Here is a 22,920-nt window from a genome sequence, read left to right on the forward strand (position 1 = left end):
GGGCAGAGAAGTTGATGGTATACGCAAGACTGTCTGCAAGACCTGTGTTTATTTAAAAAATCCATAATAAAAAAAGAGGCCGAAAGATATAGAATTCTAAATTCTGTTACTTTGTGTAAAAGGTCTATCTATGTTCCAGCTCATTGTACCAAGTGGTGAAATGCCTAAAAATGGTTTTATATATTCAATCTCTATAATATCAATCATAGTCCTTTCTCATTATCAAAACTTTCTGTCCTATTTAAAATGTAATTTGTTTTGATATGCCTCCTTTAAAATGTATGATAGGACTTTCCAATGCAGGGGACAAGGGTTTGAACCCTGGTCCGGGAAGAGTCCACATGCCATGCAGGAACCAAGCTGGTGTGCTACAACTACTGAGCCTGTGCTCTAGAGTCTGCAAGCTGCAACCACTCAGCACAAGTTCTGCAGCTACTGAAGCTCGTGTGCCTAGAGATCATGCTCCCCAACAAGAGAAGCCACTACAATGAGAAGCCCATACACTGCAACAGAGTAGCCTCTGTTCACTGCAACTAGCGAAAGCACTCCTGCAGAAACAAAGACCCAGCACGATCATAAATAAAGTTACTGTAAAAGTGTATGGTAAAAAGCCAGAAACATTATCGCAAGGAAGTGAAAATTCAAGTCATCCCCCTCTTCTGAGTTGTTTGGAATAAAACTGCAGGGGGAACAAGAGCATTCAGCCTTACGAATTATAATTATTTATTTTCTATAATTATTAAGAAACCAGTTGTTTCTAACTAGTTGCATACAATTTTATATGTTATTTGCACAATTTAGACCATCAGAATACTCTCAATAGTTTGGTGAACTCTGTAAACATGGATATCATGGAATTTCTCTATTTGGCAAGGTTGTGGGGTAGGATAAGATAACTTACGCTCCCCTCTGGGTTAGTTTTGGTGAGCCGAAAGACCGGATGTAGCCTTAGGGGTCAGCTCTGACCATACTGCCAGCTGGCCTCTTACAGATGTTTGGCAGGAGATGAAAGTAGATTCCATTGTGCTGTCCCTTGTCTGAAGTTCAACTTGAATGAAGTACCAGAATGGTGTTTCACCCTGGGTATTCCAGGCATGTTCCAAATTAATTTCAATTGACTCTGCATCTAGCATCATGTACTTAGGTTGCAGGATTTCACTAGAGGCCAGATTTGCATACAGAGCAACAAGGGGGCAGACATGTACATTGGAGCTAGAACTGGCAAGACTTATGGCCATGTAGGAACCACTGCTAAGTCAACACACAGCTCTTCCAAGAATCCCAGTGGCTACAAAGCAACTTCTTATCTTGTTTATCTATAGTGTTAGGATCAGATCTTTAAAATTACTGAATAATAACTATGTAAATTAACAGTATTAATCTAGGAAACATTTACAGCAGAAATAACCAGAAAGCATCAGTCTTCTTTCTTAGCTATTTTAAGATACATATGAAACCACATTTTGATTGAGATCTGTAAGTACCTGAATATGTTTACATAATGAACACATGCTATAACAACAAATATCGAATATGTAGGAAGCAGTGTAAATCATATTACATCCCCCCAAACTGCATACAATGAATATAGCTTTGGCCTTTTTCTCCTGGCATTGAGAATAAAATGAGATTAATTAGTGGAGAATTGTAGTTGGGCTGCATCCAAGATAAAATTCAGCATGAAATTAGTTAAGATGAGGTGACAAAGTCAAAATATTACTTAGCACCTACAGTGTCTTGGAAGTTTATACTGAATTTGGGAGCAATATCTAGGTCTTATGATTTGAAGACCAAACATCCAGTTTAAATAAACAAAAGCCCACTTCCTACAACTAATATACATCAAGACAGATTTTTTATCTATATTTTTTCCAATTTCTAAATGGTGATGGTAAGGATACTATATTTGGAAAATAGAATAGAGCCCGTTCCACATGAAACTAGGTAAACACTTTTTTTAATGAATGATAACACCTCATATTTAAAACCAATCTAATATAAAAAGTATATAGCACAATGTTATAAACAGCAGCTGCTCAGTTAATATTTATTGAATTAACTGAGTAAATGCAAAACTTTCTAGTAAAAAACAAGCATCTTGACTATAAGACAAATAAACAGGGTGTGTAACAATGGACAGTTAAACATATTTAAAATTAAAGAGCTTTTCAAACCACATTTTTGGTCACACACAAGGAAAGGAAAACTTATTTGTATAGTTCAAATTGTGGTAACCAATGGCACTAATAAGGCATTGAACCAAATACAAAAAAGAGACAAATTTAAGATATGCACCTTTTTTCAAAAAGAGGGTTAATTTTAGATAGGATATGTGGAAGAGAAAAATGATATTAAATCCCATCGAATGGTTTCCTCTGTAACCTCTTTTTCAAAGGTCAGTTCTAAATAAAAAGATTTCTCCCCCAAACTGGATTATTTCTTCACCCTTAAATTCAATATGCTACCCAAACATCTTCAACATTTTCAACGTTATTCAAAATTCAAAATATTCATTCTAGCAATAACTTTCTAATACTGACTTTGAGTAAACAACATCACATACAACTGAACATTATAGATAATTTACAAGCACCCTCAGTGTATCCTTAACAAATAGAAACTGCTAATTTGCATGACATATAGCATGCTAGAAAATATCAGTAAGGATAATAAAAAGGTCTGATAAATATAACCGATTTTTTTCTGACTCACTGAGAGTCTTTAAACAGAGCAGGAGTTCATCCCAAATATAAAGGATTCCAAGTTTAAATCTCATAAGGAAAAATCAGTGAAGAACATTAGTTCCCAAAAAAAGTTCCCCCCAAAATAAAGCTTTAGTAATTAGCTACACATGCCCACAAAATAAGCAACTAAAACAAATGGAAAGATGTTTCTCACAATCTTTTCTTGTTTGCTTTTAACTTTTAATATTTAGATACAATTTTTATTTTCTCTCTAGCTATAAAACATCCTACCAAATATATTTTTCTTTAAGAGGTAATGATTCAATGAAAACAATTATAACTTGTAGTCACATGTTTTGTTCTGTTTTTTTTAAATGCCTGGAGCTTCAAAATGCCAGTTGCTCAATACAGCATGACCCATTTCTAAATATGGATTCTTTCTCCCTTTGAGTAATATAAGCACAAGTGATAAATTCTAAACAAACTTCTACTCTAATAAATCTAGGGAAGAATGTAAGTGACAATCATTGCCTTCTACTCTTCTCTGCTCCAAACATAACAGATGAGCAGTTCTGAGTATAATGTTAGTAAAATTATGCCCATATCACAAATTGTGAAACAAAATACTGAAATGACATTTAAAGTTCTTCTTCCTGTTATAATTGCAATTTTCATAACAAGTCATATTAGTAGGTCTTCCTTTCTCACTATAACATAAAAATATGCCCCAAACTGGATTGTGATACGAAACAAAAATTTATATGCCTCTCCTTTTTTTTCTTTTGTTCAGCACAAACTCAGAATAATCATTTAATGTTTTCTTAATGGATGAACAATAGACTTTACATTAAAAGTGCATTAAAATTATGGGATTTACACTGATGGTACATTTAATCATAAATCTTACCACTTTATCCCCCTTTTCAATGTCCAACTTAACCGAATTTACTTTCACAAACAAGTGAGACTCTAGAAGTTTATCTTCTTTTGTAGCCCAAAAGATTAACGTTAAGAAATAAACACTTGACACTTAACTTTGGCGGTGAAACCTAATACCACCACTTAAGTTTTCTCACAAAATATCACAAAGTTGTAATTATTTATCAAAAATGGATTTGATTTCCCCATACTACAATCCCCACCAAATAATGATAAAGGAAAGAATAATATTAAGTAAAATTATCATGCAAATACAAATACACCATTGGACAAAAGATGTCAAGATTATAAAATTTCAGTAAATTAAATGAATATTTTATTTTTTAAAATTTTTATTTAATAAATGGTACAAAGCACAATGCCATAAACATTAACAGTTAAAATTTCACCAAATGAAAAAAATACTATAGAATACACAGTTGCAAAAAGCTACATGTAGTTATTTCACAACTGCCTCAAGCTGCAAAAAGAAAAAAACCCAATGCCATACCTAAGTTATCCCTCTCTCAAAATAATGCCATTTATATTATAAACCACGAGCTCCCCATCAAAAGATGGGAACTGCTTTTGTTAATTCATGTATAAATATATACGACTGTATCACTTTGCTATACACCTGAAACAAACACAACACTGTAAATAAAATATACTACAATATAAAATAAAAATAAGTAACAGATCTTTGGGGCTTTACACTGAGTTAGAGTTCCTATCAGAGGGATAACAGCACCACAGCCACACTGAATCCTCATGAAGGAGGCACACGAATGACAAGGATTACAGGAATGAGAGCTGCTCACTTCTTGAGTTTTACACATTCATAAGTGAATGATCTGTATCTCGTGCCTTTGTTGGTTTTCTGTGAGCTGTAGTTTCTGGGAAATGAGCAGCTCTAAATGAATATTTTAAAGTGAACTTTCTATTTGTATTTTTTTAGTTAATTAGAATTAGGAAGAAACGAAGTACCTTATTAGAATCTGTTAAAAATATTTTAAATATATTTTAATATAGTGGATTGTCATAGCTAGTGATTTTTCTTCCCTATTCTTAACATTTTTTCATCCTTACATGTCTATAAACAGTGTTGCCTTTGTACTGGGAAAATTTTTCTCTATTCCATGTGGTTCTGGTGAGGCGATCAATCATGATACCTTCTCTTTCTCCACCTTGTTCCCAACCTTCCACCATGGGGGTGAGCATGTTACTCAGGCTGGTCCAAATATGTCTGTTGACTATGTATTCGTTGTAAGAATGAGCACTTGACCCAGCTGAGTCAATCAGAGTCCTTAACTGGGATAGAATATACCGATGCTAAGACAATGGGCTTGCTAACAGGCCCATGTAAGCTGAAACCTTTGGCAATTAACTTTCCTCTGATGATCAACAAAACAAGGAGAGAATGAGGCAAACAGATGCCGCTGCTGCTAAGTCGCTTCAGTCGTGTCCAACTCTGTGCGACCCCATAGACGGCAGCCCACCAGGCTCCCCCATCCCTGGGATCCTCCAGGCAAGAACACTGGAGTGGGTTGCCATTTCCTGCTCCAATGCATGAAAGTGAGAAGTGAAAGTGAAGTCGCTCAGTCGTGTCCGACCCTTAGCGACCCCATGGACTCAGCCCACCAGGCTCCTCCGTCCATGGGATTTTCCAGGCAAGAGTACTGGAGTGGGGTGCCAGTGCCTTCTCCAGAGGCAAACAGAATCATAGGCAAAACTTAGAAAGGGAGAAGACCTTAAGAGCAGATTGGTATCCTGGATCCAACTGCACCTGGGGTAATTTCCTCCTCTAGACCGCCAGTTAGTTAGATAAGCCAATAACTTTCTTTTCCTTTCTCTTAAGCTACTATGCACTCGGTTTTTGTCACCTGTAACCAAAAGTCTTAATACAGCGGAATATATACAAAAGGATGAAATAAAGTAATGTAGAATCAAAAGTCAATTCAAAATAAAGTATTTTCTGGTTAAAAAAAAAGATGAGTTGGTTTTTCTGATACTTACATACTCCATAACTATATTATAAAAATATTTTCAAGGAGCATAGTGAAGTGAAGTCGCTCAGTCATGTCCGACTCTTTGCGACCCCATGGACTGTAGCCCACCAGGCTCCTCCATCCATGGAATTTTCTAGGCAAGAGTACTGGAGTGGGTTGCCATTTCCTTCTCCAGGGGATCTTCCCGACCCCGAGATCAAACCCGGGTCTCCCACATTGTAGGCAGACGCTTTACCATCTGAGCCACCAGGGAATATTTATTTATTCACTGATAAATGGGAACTGGGCAGTGTCTACTTACCCAACACTGTATTAGGCACTAGAACAATAAAAAGGAGGCAGAGGGAAATAAGTCCCAACCTTTCTATCATTAATGTGAAGGATGTTATGAAAAGAGACACCTCATCTGTATTTAATACTAACGATTCTTGGATAAACTGAAGCCCAGGAGAATCTGACATACAGTGGGCCTCACATTACAGCCTGTCCCTTTTTAAAGGGAGTCCTACAAACTGACTTCCAATTTTGAGTAAGTTGTACCAGTTCAGGTTGATTTCCTATGAAAATATCTTCACAGTTAGCTTACACTTTAGGGTTTTCATCCAGCCATGATTTTATAAATAGAGATTCCCACAACCAAGCAGTCAACATCGCAGCAGAACCTGCCAAAAGTATTTAAGCTAAAGTCTTATCGGGTAGTTTATTAGGTATCCTCTTCTATGAAAACGATTTTCCTGTAGAGAAAATGATTTTGCAATGTCTTCTCATTCCATTAAAAACACAGTTTAGACATCTTTCTTAGATACTTTCTAAAAATAATAATAACAACAACAGATATGGCTGAGAAAAACAACTTGGCTCCAAAGGTCAAATGAAGTTTATATTCCCAGCACTATGAATGAAGTTACCTTTTGAAATGTATATTGTACTTTCTTCCCTTTATAAACAATCTATTACAGTTTCATTTAAATTTTCTACACTTCTGAGTGACCATGCTCTTCCTGTTTAGGCTCTCTTATTTTCCCATTATGTACTCAGGAACCTTAGCATTTGCTGCCATCACCTAGGATGTAGTGTTCTTAATTCTTCTGGATCAGCCAGCTCCACAACTGATTCATCTCTCCTGCTTAATACTTTCTGAGGTACTGTATCAAAAAAATTTGTGGAACCAACTGCAAAGAGTAAGACAATGCATGGCCTTGTTTTTAGAGGGGAAAAAAAAAGGGAGGGAGGTTTCTCACAGATTATTTTGCTTTTGATTCTTCCCCTATTATTCACTAATCATGGTTTTGTTCTATTTTCAATGTTCTCTTCCCAAGCACTGCATAATGAAACACTGCACTGGAAAGTACGTGGTACTCACTGGCTAGTCTGACCTATCCTAGCTTGAATAAAATTTCATCTTCAAATAAAAGTCCTATAATTGCCTTTCCAAGAAACCAAAAATAAGTATGTAACATTCTAAGATTTTAAAGTTAACCTAAAGTGGAAAACAGAATAAAATCCTTGTGTCTGTGGGCAATGGGAGAGAAGAAAGATCAAGAAGACGGAGAATGACTCAAGTCTACAGTTTCCTGGGTTGAACATTTCTCTGCATTTCCACTTCCCTCAGTGACATTTCCCACTGGGATTTCTTCCCAGGCCCAATTTCACTCTGTCCTCTAACCTCTGGCCCTTCTGTGAAAACCATTTTCACTCTCAATGCTTCTAGATACTCGGCCACATTATCAGGAGTGGAAGTTGTATTTGACTCCCCCCTCTGTCCTTTTCATCCTATATCCAGTGAGCTCCCAGGTTCTATTAATTTTTTAAAGCTTCCCACATTTACCATTTTATTTCCAGTTTCACTACCATCACAATTTTAACAGCAGCAACTAATTGTCAGGTAACATTCATTGGAGTCTTCAGAGCCTGGCTCAGAAAGAGCCAACAGTTTTATACCTAGTGGTTCAGCCCCACCTTGTTCCTGACATAATTCTGACCAGGACAGTGAATCTATCAGGCACTTCCCTTGACATCCTTGACCTAGTTTTATTGGGAGAGACCTAGAATCCCAGTGCTAGAAATACGCCCTAAGGACCTGTGCTCCACTGGGATGTGGTTCCCCCCTAACAAAGTAAAGTTTCTACTCTGAATCACTAATTAGTACCATGAGTTCCCCAACAAGAATGGAGAATCTTGAAGTTCTACACAGCTTTTGTCATGGGAATTCTGAATCTAGTTTTTCAGCTGTTCTGTGGGTCCTAGACCTGTGCTCACTCAGTCATGTCTGATTCTTAGCAACACCATGGACTGTTTAGCCTGCTAGGCTCCTCTGTCCATGGGATTTCCCAGGCAAGAATACTGGCTGTGCTGAGTTGCTTCAGTCATGTCTGACCCTCTGCAACCCTATGGACTATAGCCCGCCAGGCTCCTCAGTCCAAGGGATTCTCCAGGCATGAATACTGGAGTGGGTTGCCATGCCCTCCTCCAGCAGATCTTCCCGACCCAGGGATCAAATCCAAGTCTCTTGTCTCTCCTGCACTGACAGATGAGTTCTTTACCACTGGGAAGCGCCACCTGGGAAGTCAAGAATACTGGAATGGGGTGCCATTTCCTACGTCAGGGGACCTTCCCGACCCAGGGATCAAACCCACGTTTCTTGCAATTCCAGCACTGGTAGGCAGGTTCTTTGCCACTAGCGCCATCTGGGAAACCCTAGACCTGAATCCTGAGAATTTAGAACTAAGGCACAGTCAGATCTTGACTTTGACTATACCATCTTGAAGTCCTTGTTGTTTTGATCCCTTGCTAGATTTGATCCTTGCACATCTAATACCACCCTCTTTAGATTTACAGTCATTGATCACTTAGAATACTGAAAATCTCTCTAAGTGGACTGCCCTACAGAAGGATCAATAACCCCATCCTACATGGTCCTAGCTGCTTGCCATTCCTAGCTTCCTGTCACGTTTTAAAATCCAGCCCTTCTGAGTTAGATCATTCTTAATCATTATCTCATGTAATTCACAAAACAACCCAATGACATAGATATCATTATCCTCATTTGACTAATGAGAATTTTAAAACTGAGAAAGATTACATTATAGGACACACAGAAGGTCACATGGCTAGATACCAGCTGTGCTGGAACTTGCACTTAGGTCTTCCTATTTCTTTTTTTTTTTTTTATATCTAAAAAAGAATTTTATTAAAAAAGCACAAATGCAAAGAAATGAACAGAGGAAAATTTATGCGTCGAACCTGGACTGGTCACTTATGATAATATACATGCTACAATTCCATTCTCTCCAATCATTCCACCTTCACCCTCTCCCACAGAGTCCCAAAGACTGTTCTAAATGCCTATGTCTCTTTTGCAGTCTCTTATACAGGGTTCAGGTTACCATTTTTCTAAATTCCATATATATGCGTTAATATACGGTATTGATGTTCTTCTTTCTGGCTTACTTCTCTCTATATTGGGTTTCCTGATACCATGTCTCACAAGCACTACTGCAAGAGACTTATAATACAGCTTTTCATCTTCCAAATCATCCCATATATTACCACAGGAATATCCTACCTGAATTTCCACTGCTTTCTTATAAATTTCAGGCTCTAACTGAATTTTTCATGGTTCCTCAATTATTTATGCAAAAAGTGCCAGTTCACCATCCAAACACTGGACGATCTCCATAATCTGGATCCAGCCTACCTATCAATGTTTATCCCTCACATCACTTCACAATCCAGGCCAAACTCTCGTGTGCTTCAGCCACTCAGCCTAAGCTGTTTCTGAGGTTCTAATTAATTCTGTTAATTAATTAATCTATTCCAATTGCCAGAGTGCAGTTCAGATCCCACCATAAAAAGCCTCCCATGACTTTACATAATCTTGGAGGGTACCACCATAATCCAAAAACCTGAATTGTCACTCTCCAGCCCCTTTGCTACTGCTAAGTCACTTCAGTCATGTCCGACTCTGTGCGACCCCACAGACGGAAGCCCACCAGGGTCCCCCATCCCTGGGATTCTCCAGGCAAGAACACTGGAGTGGGTTGCCATTTCCTTCTCCAATGTGTGAAAGTGAAAAGTGAAAGTGAAGTCGCTCAGTCGTGTCCGACCCTTAGCGACCCCACGGACTGCAGCCTACCAGGCTCCTCCATCCGTGGGATTTTTTAGGCAAGAGCACTGGAGTGGCTTGCCATTGCCTTCTCCTCCAGTCCCTTTAGAACAAACAATTTGTCTTATTTAAGTTTGTGTCCCCTCTTCCAAGCTTAACACGATGCCCTAACATAGTAAGAGCTCACTAAGTGAATAATTGAAAGAATACATTAGGTTTTAGGAGAAGGGTGAAAAAGACAAATAATTTTTCACTAGTATGGCCTTGAGATAATGAATTCTAAACCTTCATATATGTTAATTAAGAATGGAGTTAAACCAATGGTATAAAAAATGTTATGCCAAAAAAAAAATGTTATGTATCATTTTCCTAGACAGAAATCTAAAAATTTTGATGATACATTTCCCTCCAAATTAAAATAGAACATTAAAATGATTTTCTGAATCAAATTTTAGAAAATTCGCTATTTATTTGTTAATATGTTCATAGCAAAAGCCTTTTACAGTTCATTGTTTTCGAGGTTATAAAAGTTATAACTACTACAGTGTTTCTTCTTTTTATGAAAACTGTTAGAACTTTTTGCAGAGTGATTAAATTGTTGGAGTCACTCCAATAATTCATGAAACTTCCTGTTGTTCTACATCTTCACCAACATTTATGTTGTCAGTCTTTTAAACTTTATCCATTTTGGTAGGAATGTAGTGGTATCTTGTGATTTTAAACTACATTTCCTTGATGACTAATGATGTTAAAAGAAATTCTTTTTATGTGCACATTACACAACTAAAGATATGGCTATCCTATAGGCAGGCCAGAAACTTCACTCCTAGGTATTTACCTGAGAAAAATGAAAATATGGGTTTGAGTGAACTCCAGGAGTTGGTGATGGACAGGGAGGCCTGGCGTGCTGTGATTCATGGGGTCACAGAGTCGGACACGACTGAGCGACTAAACTGAAGTGAACTGAACTGTGCCCAGAAAAAGAATTCTACATGAATGTTATCAGCAGCTCTATTCACAATACCCCCAAATCGAAACAGTTTAGGTGTCTATCTATAGGAGAACAATTGAGTAAACTGTGCTATAGTCAAACAATGGAATAAAAGGTAACAAACTCCAAGTATACATAACAGGCAGATGAATCTCAGAAATACTCTGCTAAGTGAAAGGAGCCTTATATGGATGAATATATACTATATGATTTCATTTATATAAAGTTCTACAACAGGCTTAATTAAACTCTCCTGGAAAAAAAATCAGAACAGCAGCTGCCTCGGGGATAGAGAGGGCAAACAATAAGAGGAACCATTAAGGAACTTTCTAGGGTGAAAGTAATGTTCTATACCTTGATTGGGTTTTTTAACACAAGTACATGCCTTTGTCAGAACTCATTGAATGCATAAAATTTGTGTAGTTCATTTCATACAATTGTTTCTTTACACTGTATATAAATTTCACATTAAAAAATTGTAGACAAATGAAAAAAAACTATAATGAAGGCTCCAAAATTAAACTCCTATCCTTGCTGATTAAGAAGTTGATTACAATCAGAGAAATGCAAATCAAAACCACAATGAGATACCATTTCACACCAGTCAGAATGGCTGCTATCCAAAAGTCTACATGCAATAAATGCTGGAGAGGGTGTGGAGAGAAGGGAACCCTCTTACACTGTTGGTGGGAATGCAAACTAGTACAGCCACTATGGAGAACAGTGTGGAGATTCCTTAAAAAACTGGAAACAGAACTGCCATATGATCCAGCAATCGCACTCCTGGGCATACACACCGAGGAAACCAGAATTGAAAGAGACACATGTACCCCAATGTTCATCGCAGCACTGTTTATAATAGCCAGGACATGGAAGCAACCTAGATGTCCATCTGCAGACGAATGGATAAGAAAGCTTTGGTACATATACACAATGGAGTATTACTCAGCCATTAAAAACAATGCATTTGAATCAGTTCTAAAGAGATGGATGAAGCTGGAGCCTATTATACAGAGTGAAGTAAGCCAGAAAGAAAAACACCAATACAGTATACTAACGCATATATATGGAATTTAGAAAGATGGTAATGATAACCCTGTATACGACACAGCAAAAGTGACACAGGTATATCGAACGGTCTTTGGGACTATGTGGGAGAGGGTGAGGGTGGGATGATTTGAGAGAATGGCATTGAAACATGTATATTATCATATGTGAAACAAATCACCAGTCCAGGTTCGATGCATGATACAGGATGCTCAGGGCTGGTGCACGGGGATGACCCAGAGGGAGGATAAAGGGAGGAGGGAGGTGGGAGGGGGGTTCAGGAAGGGGAACTCATGTACCCCCGGGGCGGATTCATGTCAATGTATGGCAAAACCAATCAATATAATAAAAAAAATAAATAACTATTTGTTTAGGAAAAAAAAAAGTTGATTATAAACAAACTATGCGTTAACAAAAGGTGATATCTTATACAATAAGGGGACCAGGCCAATTAAGTCACTGGACTTTGGTGGGCAGGGAAAGGAGGACAAAGTAAACAAGAAATTCATGTTATCAATTTTTCTCATGTAAAGATTAACTTCATGGAAATTAATATACTGACAATTAAAAGGCAAGATGGATTTAAATAAATTATACAGGAAAAATAAATTATCAATCCATTTAGCAAATATTCTGCCTTCAGTATATCAAACATTTAAAAATTTAAAATTTTATGATTTCTTCCATTTGTTTAGTGTTAGTGACTCAGTCATGTCCGGCTCCTTGAGACCCCATGGACTACAGCCCACCAGGCTCCTCTGTCCACGGGCTTCTCCAGGCATGAATACTGGAGTGGGTTGCCATTTCCTCCTCCAAGGGATCTTCCCTACCCAGGGATCAAACCTGCATCTCTCATGTCTCCGGCTCAGCTTTGTGTAAAACATTCCACAGTAGAGTGTAATCCATTCGTTTGGTAAACCATAAAGAACAGACAGAAATTCTCTTCTCTCTGCTCTATACCCTGAAATAGATACACTATATTTGTTTTAAATACCAGATACAATTTTTAAAGATAAGATGGTATTCTAAATATAAAGGGTAATTCAAATTTGAGGCCGATATACAGCTTTTGCATATTATCAGAGGTGGTGAAGTCTCTGCCTTGAAGAGAAAGTACTTGAATTGCTTTAAATTTCTACAAAATGGGCATAAATCCCGTTACCATCACGATGATAAAAATCTCAACCACTGGTGTCAGCAACTTTGATTGCAATGCTCTGTGTCTTTGTGCCTGCCAAGTCACCACCAAGGTTTCCCCAGAGGCTGACTTCCCCGAGGATCACTTGCTCCTGCTTTTGTGACAAAATAGCTGAAGTTTAACTACAATGAGATGATAACTATACCCATCAGCTCCCTCCACATGAAACATAAGAGGCTTCGTTCATGATTGGTGGCTAAAATAACCCAAATTTTTCTAATTTCAAGTTAAGCCTTTTGACATAACTTTGCTGTTGTTCAGTCACTAAGTCATGTCTGACTTTTTGCAACCCGATGGACTGTAACACACCAGGCTCCTCTGTCTTCCACTGTCTTCCAGAGTTTGCTCAAATTCATGTCCACTGAGTTGTTAATGCTATCTAACCGTCTCATCTTCTGCCATCCTCTTCTTTTGCCTTCCATCTTTCTCAGTATTTTTGGTATTTTCCAATGAGCTGGCTCTTCCCATCAGGTGACCAAAGTACTGGAGCTTCAGCTTCAGCATCAGTCTTTCAAATGAATATTCAGGGTTGATTTCCTTTCAGATTGACTGGTTTGATCTCCTTGCAGTCCAAAGGACTTTCCAGAGTTTTCTCTAGCACCACAATTTGAAAGCATCAATTTTTCAGTGCTCAGACTTCTTTATGGTCCAACTCTCACATCCATACAAGATTACTGGAAAAACGATACCTTTAACTATATGCACCTTTGTCAGCAAATTGATGTCTGCTATCTAGGTTTGTCAAATCTTTCCTTGCAAGGAGCAAGCATCTTTTAATTTCATGGCAGCAGTCACTGTCCATCATGATTTTGGAATCCAAGAAAATAAAATGTCATTGCTTCCACTTTTCCCCCTTCTATTTGCCATGAAGTAATGGGACCAGAGGGATTTCCAGGTGGTACTAGTGGTAAAAGAACACAACTGTCAATGCAGAAGACCTAAGAGACACAGGTTCAATCCCTGGGTCAGGAAGATCTCCTGGAGAAGGAAATGGCAGCCCACTCCAATATTCTTGCCTGGAGAATCCCATGAACAGAGGAGCCTGGCAGGCTACACTCCATAGGGTCACAAAGAGTCGGACATGACTGAAGTAACTTAGCACGCACATACCTCCACATACAATGGGACCAGATGTCACAATGTTAGTATTCTGAAACTCTTGTTTGAGTTTCAAGCCAACTTTTTCACTCTTCTCTTTCAATCTCATCAAGGGGTTCTTGCTCTTTACTTTCTGCCACTAGAATCTGCATATCTGAGGTTGTTAATATTTCTCTCAGCAATCTGGATTCCAGCTTGTGATTCATCCAGCCCAGCATTAAGCAAACCGTACTCTGCATATAAGTTAAAGAAGCAGGGTGACAATATACAGCCTTGACATACTCTTTTCCCAATTTGGAACCAGTCCATTGTTCCATTTCTGTTCCTAATTGCTGCTTCTTGAGTCGCATACAGGTTTCTCAGAAGACAGGTAAGGTTGTCAGGTACTCCCATCTCTTTAAGCATTTTCCAGTTTGTTGCAATCCACACAGTCAAAGGCCTCAGTGTACTCAATGAAGCAGAAGTAGATGTTTTTCTGAAATTCTCTTGCTTTCTCCATGATCTGACAAATGTTGGCAATTTCATCTCTGGTTCCTCTGCCCTTTCTAAACTCAGCTTTTATATCAGGAAGTTCTTGGTTCACGAACTGTTGAAGCCGAGCTTGAAGGATTTTGAGCATCACCTTGATGACATGTAAAATGAGTGCAACTGTATGGTAATTTGAACATTCTTTGGTATTGTCCTTCTTTGGGATTGGAAGAAAAACTGATCTTTTCCAGTCTTGTGGCCTTTGCTGAGTTTTCCAAATTTGCTGACCTATTGAGTGCCACACTTTAACAGCATCATCTTTTAGAATGTGAAATAGCTCAGTTGGAATTCCATCACTCCACTAGCTTTGTTCACAGTAATGTTTCCTAAAATCCACCTGACTTCACATTCCAGGATGTCTGGCTCTAGCTGAGTGAGACCTTCTGGATCCTGAAGACCTTTCTTGTATAGTTCTGTGTATTCTTGCCACCTCTTCTTAATCTCTTCTGCTTCTGTTAGGTCCTTATCATTTCTGTCCTTTATCATGTCCATCCTTGTATGAAATGTTCCCTTGATATCTCCAATTTTCTTGAAGAGATCTCTAGTCTTTCCCACTCTGTTGTTTTCCTCTATTTCTTTGCATTGTTCATTTAAGAAGGCCTTCTTATCTCTCCTTCCTATTCTCTGGAACTCTGTATTCAGTTAGGTATATCTTTCCCTTTCTCCTTTGCCTTTCACTTCTCTTCTTTGCTCAGCAATTTGTAAAGTCTCCCCAGACAACCACAATGCCTTCTTGCATTTCTTTGTGGGTTTTTTTTTTTTCTCTTGGATTTGGTTCAGTCTCCTGTACAATGTTATGAATTTATGAATCTCTGTCCATAGCTTTTCAGGCACTCTGTCTACCAGATGTCTACCTGAATCTATCTGTCACTTTCACTATATAATCATAAGGGATTTGATTTAGGTCATATCTGAATGGCTTAAGGGTTTTCCCAACTTTCTTTGATTTAAGCCTGAATTTCGGGATCTGAGCCACAGTCAGATTCAGGTTTGTTTTTGCTAACTATATAGAACTTCTCATCTCTGACTGCAAAGAACATAATCATGGCAGCTGACTCCAGTATTCCTGCCTGGAGAACCCCATTCAAAAGTTTCCTTAATACAAATTCTAAACATGAAACTGAATAAATAAATATAACAACAACTTTATCTCCTCCAATAATCAACTACTTAATTTCTTGAAGGAGAAATCTGTAGTCATAACCCACAAAAAGAGAGTTTTTAGATGCCAATTAATCACCAGGAGAATTCTGAATTAATCCTTTGATAGAGAGAAAATAATTCCAAGGGGTAAACCCACAGAGGTCTTCTGTCCTTCAGTATAATTATAAAAATAACTGAAAATTCCGAAGTACAATAAAATTCTATTTAAAATACAATACACTTTTTTTCACGGGCTTCCCTAGTAGCTCAGCTGGTAAAGAATCTGCCTGCAATGCAGGAGACACCAGTTTGATCCTGAGTCAGGAAGTTCCCCTAGAGAAGGGAGTGGAGGTACACAACTCCAATATTCTTGGGCTCCCCTAGAGACTCAGACGGTGAAGAATCTTCCTGCAATGCAACAGATGTGGGTTCCATCCCTGAGTTGGGAAGATCCCCTGGAGGAGGTTATGGCAACCCACTCTAGTATTCTTGCCTGGAGAACTCCTATGGCAGAGGAGCCTGGTGGGCTACAGTCCACGGGGTCAAAAAGAATCAGACACGACTTAGCAACTAACCACAGCACAGCACACTTTTTTACAGGGTCAAATTATCCTCCCTTTTGCATTGTCAATACATTTTCCTATATTTTAAAACAAATTAGTTGTACAATATGTACCTTGAATCCATCTCTAAAAATATTTACTATTTTTACATTGAAATTTTTTCCTGAAACTAAATACATATGTAAAACTCCTAAAATAATTATATCTCTGTTCCATTCTGCACTTAGGATTGGCCTGTCCACTGGCTATTCTTATATGTGATAGAACTAAATTGCATGTTTTCCCTGAAAAGCCCCATTTATCATGAGGAAAAAAAGCAGACATGCTACCAAAAACAAATTTTTTAAAAGAATCTCACCCTGTGTTTCTGAAAAAAACATGATCTTTAAAAAGAAATTTGAAATACCAAAACCAAATGTCAGAAAAAAACTGAGATTTTTTTTTTTCCCCTTCAATAAATATCCAAAGATTAAAGGAAAAACTTTGGCTTTAGAGAATATATATATTATTCACTTCCATTTTAGGATGTTGTTTACCAAAATATCATAAATACTTAATAGCAACTGTTCCTAGTGCTTCTAGCAAAAGGCAGTAAAACGAAACATAAACCTCGGCTGTGAAAGCCCAGGAGTTTTGCTTTGCATTTCATCACTCCACTTCCCCTTCCCCTGTTTAGGATGGCCCGGATTCTAACAATCACCAGAGACAGCTCAACTGAATTCCAAACAGAAATATTATGAGCTCCAGTGAAACTATTAATCATTAAAATGGAAAGAACAACAACCGCAGTCAAATACTCTGCCGCTGGTTCGAGTTGCCTGACTGATAGCTAAGAAATACCCATATTTGGAGCAGGAAGCAATCACACATTCCAATCCAAATTTTTATTTTATACTTCTATAAAGGCTATAAAACTTTCAAGATAGCAACTCGGTGAGGAACTCCAGGCTCAAAGGGCGCTCTGAGACTGGTGATGACAATCTTAAACTTGAAATTACAAACCCAGGCTCACAGCACTCAATTTGTAAGAGTTAATTCCAAATCTCACAAACAAAATCCAGATCTCTAGAATCTCCCTGCATGTGCAATACTCAACAAATTTCCTTCTTAAATTCTCTATTCAAGATAACAAGATTACTCCCTATAGTTTAAAATATATCTAAGGGATGCCCCTTATATGTGGAATCTAAAATGAAATCACATAAATGAACTTATAAAACAGAAAGAGACTCACAGATTCAGAGAATCCGTGATTTAGAGAAACTTATGGGGACAACTTTTTGCCAAAGGAAAGAGTGGGGAGAAGGGATGGTTAAGGAGGTTGGGATTAATATCTATACACTGCTATATTTAAAATGGATAACCAATGAGGACCTACTTTATGTTTAACACAGGAACTCTGCTCAGTGTTTTGTGGCAGCCTGGTTGGGAGAGGAGTTTGATGGAGAATGGATACATGTATATATATGGCTGAGCCCCTTCACTGTTCACCTGAAACTATCATAACATTGTGAATCAGCTATATTCCCAAACAAAATAAAAAATTAAAAAAATTATTTTAATTTAAAATATGTCTAAAATGATGAGCCTTTCCTACCCCAAAGAAATACTCACAGAATTAATTATTCCTTTAAGAGCTTGAAATCCACCTTTGACAGGGAAAACTTGTTCCTTGGAATCAGCGATTCTTTCAAGCTTCAGAAAAAGGAGGAAAAATTCACTGATAGGTGGCTGAGACATACAACCTTTTATACCCTTCCATACTTGTTAGTTACATTCATCTGAAAAATTACACCAGAGGATTAATTCTTTGTCAGGAATTGACTGGAGTAACTGATGTTACTCTAAATCATCACAATAAAATGAACTGAGATCAGGCACAGCCCCTTTACAGCTGTCAAGTCTCAATTTCAAAACAGTGCAGAGCTCTACTAGCTGTAAATGTCATGAGACACAGAAGCTTCACTCACACTCAACCAGACATTTAAATGTAAAAACATTTTGTGAGTGGGGAAAAAAAATTTAATACATAAACCCTGTAAACTTCATGAAAAAAAACATTTTTTAAGGAAAATCATTAAAGATTTTTCCAACAGACTTCCCAAATCCTAAGCTCCTAAGAGTCAAGTTCTCAGTCAAACTAAAACATCTAAACAAGACTTGTCATGATAACCTCATCAGCTGATTAAAGAGGAGCATGCATATTATTTTTTTAATGTTCAAGAAAAATAGAGTTTTGTCTTCAGTTTAATTAGGTAATGAAACCTATCAAAATCAGACATTACTAACACAGAGGTCAAGATAGGGGGCCATTTTTATAGAAAATCTTTAATAATTAAGTGGGTTTCCATGGTTGCTCAGATGATAAAGAATTCTGCTGAAATGCAGGAGACCCAGGTTTGACCCCTGTGTTGGGAAGATCCCCCCAGAGAATGGAATGGCAACCCAATTCAATATTCTTGCCTGGAGTATTCCATGGATAGAGGAATCTGGCAGGCTACAGTCTATGGGGTTGCAAAGAGTCAGACCCCACGAGTGACTAACACTGTGCTTTTCAGGTGGCACTAGTGGTAAAGAATCTACCTGCCAATGCAGAAGACATAATAAGAGACATGGGTTTGGGTCAGGAAGATCCCCTGGAGTAAGGCATGGCAACCCACTCCAGTATTCTTGCCTGGAGAATCCCATGGACAGAGAAGCCTGGCAGGCTTTAGTCCACAGGGCTGCAAAGAATCAGACCCAACTGAAACGACTCAGCATGCATGGAAGTGTTAGTCGCTCAGTCGTGTCTGACTCTCCATGACCCCATGGGCTGTAGCTTGCCAGGCTCTTCTGTCTATGGAATTTTCCAGGCAAGAATATTGGAGTGGGTAGCCATTTTCTTCTTCAGGGGATCTTCCCAACCCAGGAATTGAACCTGGGTCTCCCACATTCCTAGCAGATTCTTTTCCATCTGAGACACCAAGGAAGCATGCATGCAAGTCATTATTTTAAAATCTGATCAACTCTCCTTGAGACTGTTATGTGATTTAGATTCAAGGCTGCAGATCTGCTGTACTTACTTGAGCTTGTTCAAAGTCAAGGACACCAACACAATAAACTCTAGCCCCAAGTGACCTGGATATCTTTGCCTATTGAGAGATGGGGGGAGAAAGACAGAGAGAGGGAGATAGGTGAATTATTCAAACATCAGGCTACACATGCAGAGACATACAGCAAAATACACTGGGGTGTAAAGAACAGTTTCAGTTCAATACTCACCTCTTTCTCTGCATATGATGGCACCAGACCGTCCAACTTACCATCTGTCAGAGCAATTATGATACTGGAGGTTTTTAAGCCTCTTGCTTTCTCAATTTGCTCATTTGCCTGAAAATGAAGAAAAATTGTCCAACTCACAAGTTAATCTTAACTTTTAACCAGCATGTTCCATCAAGCTGCATTTTAAGTCTGGCAAAATCAAACTATTTTGGACTAGCTTTTAAAACAGGGTAGGGACTAAACTGAACTGAGGGCTTTCCTGATGGCTCAGGTGGTAAAGCATCTGCCTGTGAACTGGGAGACCTGGATTCGATCCCTGGGTTGGGAAGATCCCCTGCAGAAGGAAATAGCAATCCACTCCGGTACTCTTGCCTGCAAAATCCCATGGACGGAGGAGCCTGGTAGGCTACAGACCACGGGGTCGCAAAGAGTCAGACACAACTGAGTGACTTCACTTTCTTTCTTCTTTCTTTAAAACAGGGTATTTTATATTAAGTATTTTAATTTGAAATATACATATATTCACATTGTAGAGTAATTACTATTGGGTGTAAATGATAAAGGTTTTTAGCCTTGGCTGACTATAACCACAGAGAAAATGTGGTTCTCTGAATATAGTCGCAGAGAAAATGGAAAATTCCTTAAAAGGCAAACTGTCATCCAAACTTCTTTTATCACCATGGTAAATTCTTTCTATCAGTCTTATCCCTAGAACAACTAAAAGAACTTCTTTTTTTAAATTTTAAGGTAAGCATGTAATGGCATCTTCGAGTTTTACTAGGGAGTTATAACTTAGTTCATTACAGAGTAAGGAAACGTTCTTTCCCATACTTATAAGTATAAAAGAACTTACTAGCTTTAGTCCTTCATGGATGTATGTCTCTCCTACGGGACTAACACGTTTCAAGTTGTCCAAGCCTTCACTGATTTTGCCTCTGAAAATAATACAGTATAAAATTAAACAAAAGAAAAATGAAGAAAGATCTCAATAAGCACTTTTCAAAAAATGTGGCAGTTTTGCCCCAGGTTTTGAGGGCAGATAAAGACTCTTGAGAGTCCCTTGTACTGCAAGGAGATCCAATCAGTCCATTCTAAAGGAGATCAATCCTGGGTGTTCATTGGAAGGACTGATGCTAATGCTGAAACTCCAATACTTTGGCCACCTCATGCGACGAGTTGACTCACTGGAAAAGACTCTGATGCTGGAAAGGATTGGGAGCGGGAGGAGAAGAGGGTGACAGAGAATGAGATGGCTGGATGGTAACACCGACTTGATGGACATGAGTTTGAGTGAACTCCAGGAGTTGGTGATGGACAGGAAGGCCTGGCGTGCTGTGATTCATGGGGTCGCAAAGAGTCGGATACGACTGAGCGACTGAACTGAACTGAACTCCTCATACTGTCGTTTTAATGAGTATTTAATAATGTCTGTATTTTAAGCATAAAATCATCCACCAGAGCCTCACCCATTTAAAAATAACTTATTTTAATTTTAAGGATTCTATTTTAATATTGTAGTGAAAACTATTATCAGACAAGTTCATCTCAGGAAGTTTCCAGAAAACACAACTTTCAAAGTATAAACCTAATCTTCCTTCTTTGTAACTCAGTCACCTCCACCAACCCATGTTGATTGTCTCTTTTAATACTCGTTTTAAAATCTACCTATTCTAAACCTAACTAACTTCAGTACACTCTTTTATCTAAGATGCCCCAAATATATTCATGTTCAACTTTTACTGCAGTGAACAATTCTGTATCTTAAAAATATTCTACTTTAAAATAATTTCACTGATTTAACATTTTCACTTAACTAGAATGGAAGCCTACAGTGGGCTATTACCATGTATTTTATTTAATGTATCCCCCAACTTTGTACTAGTTACTTATTATAATGCCTTTTACAAAGTAAGTGTTCAATAAATTTTTCAATCTACCCTAGGAAAAAAATTCAAAGTTCCACAGATGATGGAGTAAATTACATAATTTATAAACTTGTTTTATCTAAATATTTATGTTTTAATATCTACAGAAACAACTTGAAACTGACTCAGTCTGAATGCAGATAAAAACCAAATATTTGGTGCTTCCCAGAAATGAGTGGCAGCGTGTCCTCAAGCATTAATGTTTGCTGCCAAAAGAGAAATGAAAAAAGACAACTGAAATCCAAGTTTACACAAACAGCTTTTGCCTGGTAAAAATCGCCTTCTCCATTTAGTTCAGATTCTAATCATCATTACTTCTGAGGACTAGACAACACTAGTAGAAGACTCTAAGCAGAAAGAACTTGCCAAATGTGGGATTCAGAGTGGGAAGGTAGGTCTCTGCCTGCTTATTTCACTGAAAGAAGTAGAGCACTCTTGCCTGTATCCGTTCCAGCCACTGTGACATTCTAGTTTCTCTGAACTGCTTCATTACTTTTGCAGCTACAGTCATAAGAGGAAAAGTGCTCCTTGGCCATACCCAACAACATCAACATACATGAGCCCTGGTCTGTCACTTTCCAGAGTAACTACATACTCTGTCAGCCTCTCCTCTACCAATAAGTATCACGGGGACTTCCCAGGTGGTCCAGTGATAAAGAGTTCACCTTCGAATGCAGGGGATGCTGGTTCGATCCCTGGTTGGGGAAATAAGATCCCACATGCCATGGGGCAACGAGGCCCAAGCGCCACAACTAACACCTGATACAACAAATAAATAAAAAGGTTTTTAAATCGGAAAAAAAAGAATGTGTCACCAAATGGGAAATGGAAATCAAAACAAGATAGGGCCTTTGAGGGATCCCAGGTAACTAAAAACAAGTTTAAATTTTCTTTATCAGTAAATGGTGAACTGAGGGAGAAAAAATCATGTAGTAGGTAAAAACGCAACTCATCCATTTATACTGTGACTTAAAGTTCTAAAGGAAAGGGAGAAAATGTTTAAAAACAAAAGAAGAAAAAATGTGTATGTTATGAAGATCAGCTCAAATCAATATCAGATTCACTGAGCTTGGCTTTAACGCTGTCTTCAACTACAACAAACAGCAATACCGAAACTACTTTGGAGTTTGTTGTGATTCTGTAGCCAAGGATGCAAGACACACAAAGTCCCCTGTGACCTCACAAGGCAGAAGTTTCTTTGCCATCCCTGAGTAATTGCTACACACTTCCTCTTTTCTGCTAACTACAGCTACTTCTTGCCCTGACTATCAGGAACTGCATGGTAAATGTCTTCCTCATTCAGAAAATTCTGTTAAGCTCATATGGTTATCATATTGCTATATCCTCTTTTCTAAGATCTTAACTTAACTTTTCAGATGCTACTAATTTTCTGCAATGTTACTGTATTCTGTGTGATTTCAAATACTTTTTGGAAAGAGGCAGAATTTAA

The 22,920-nt window shown here is 38.1% G+C and overlaps 1 protein-coding gene across 1 annotated transcript in view; it reads right to left on the reverse strand.

The window, feature by feature from the left end:
* Window positions 1–22,920, reverse strand: part of ANTXR2 (ANTXR cell adhesion molecule 2) — a 178,920-nt gene that overhangs the window by 135,630 nt on the left and 20,370 nt on the right. The window contains exons 4-7 of the mRNA XM_055433967.2: window positions 20,399–20,480; window positions 19,546–19,653; window positions 19,347–19,415; window positions 17,899–17,979 (exon numbers count right to left, since the gene is read on the reverse strand). Of these exons, the coding sequence (XP_055289942.1) occupies window positions 17,899–17,979; window positions 19,347–19,415; window positions 19,546–19,653; window positions 20,399–20,480 (340 nt within the window). The remainder of the gene's footprint in view (window positions 1–17,898; window positions 17,980–19,346; window positions 19,416–19,545; window positions 19,654–20,398; window positions 20,481–22,920) is intronic.

Source organism: Moschus berezovskii, chromosome 5 (assembly GCF_049115385.1).
Source record: "Moschus berezovskii isolate FMDL1 chromosome 5, NW_MosBer_1.0, whole genome shotgun sequence".
Taxonomy (NCBI): domain Eukaryota; kingdom Metazoa; phylum Chordata; class Mammalia; order Artiodactyla; family Moschidae; genus Moschus; species Moschus berezovskii.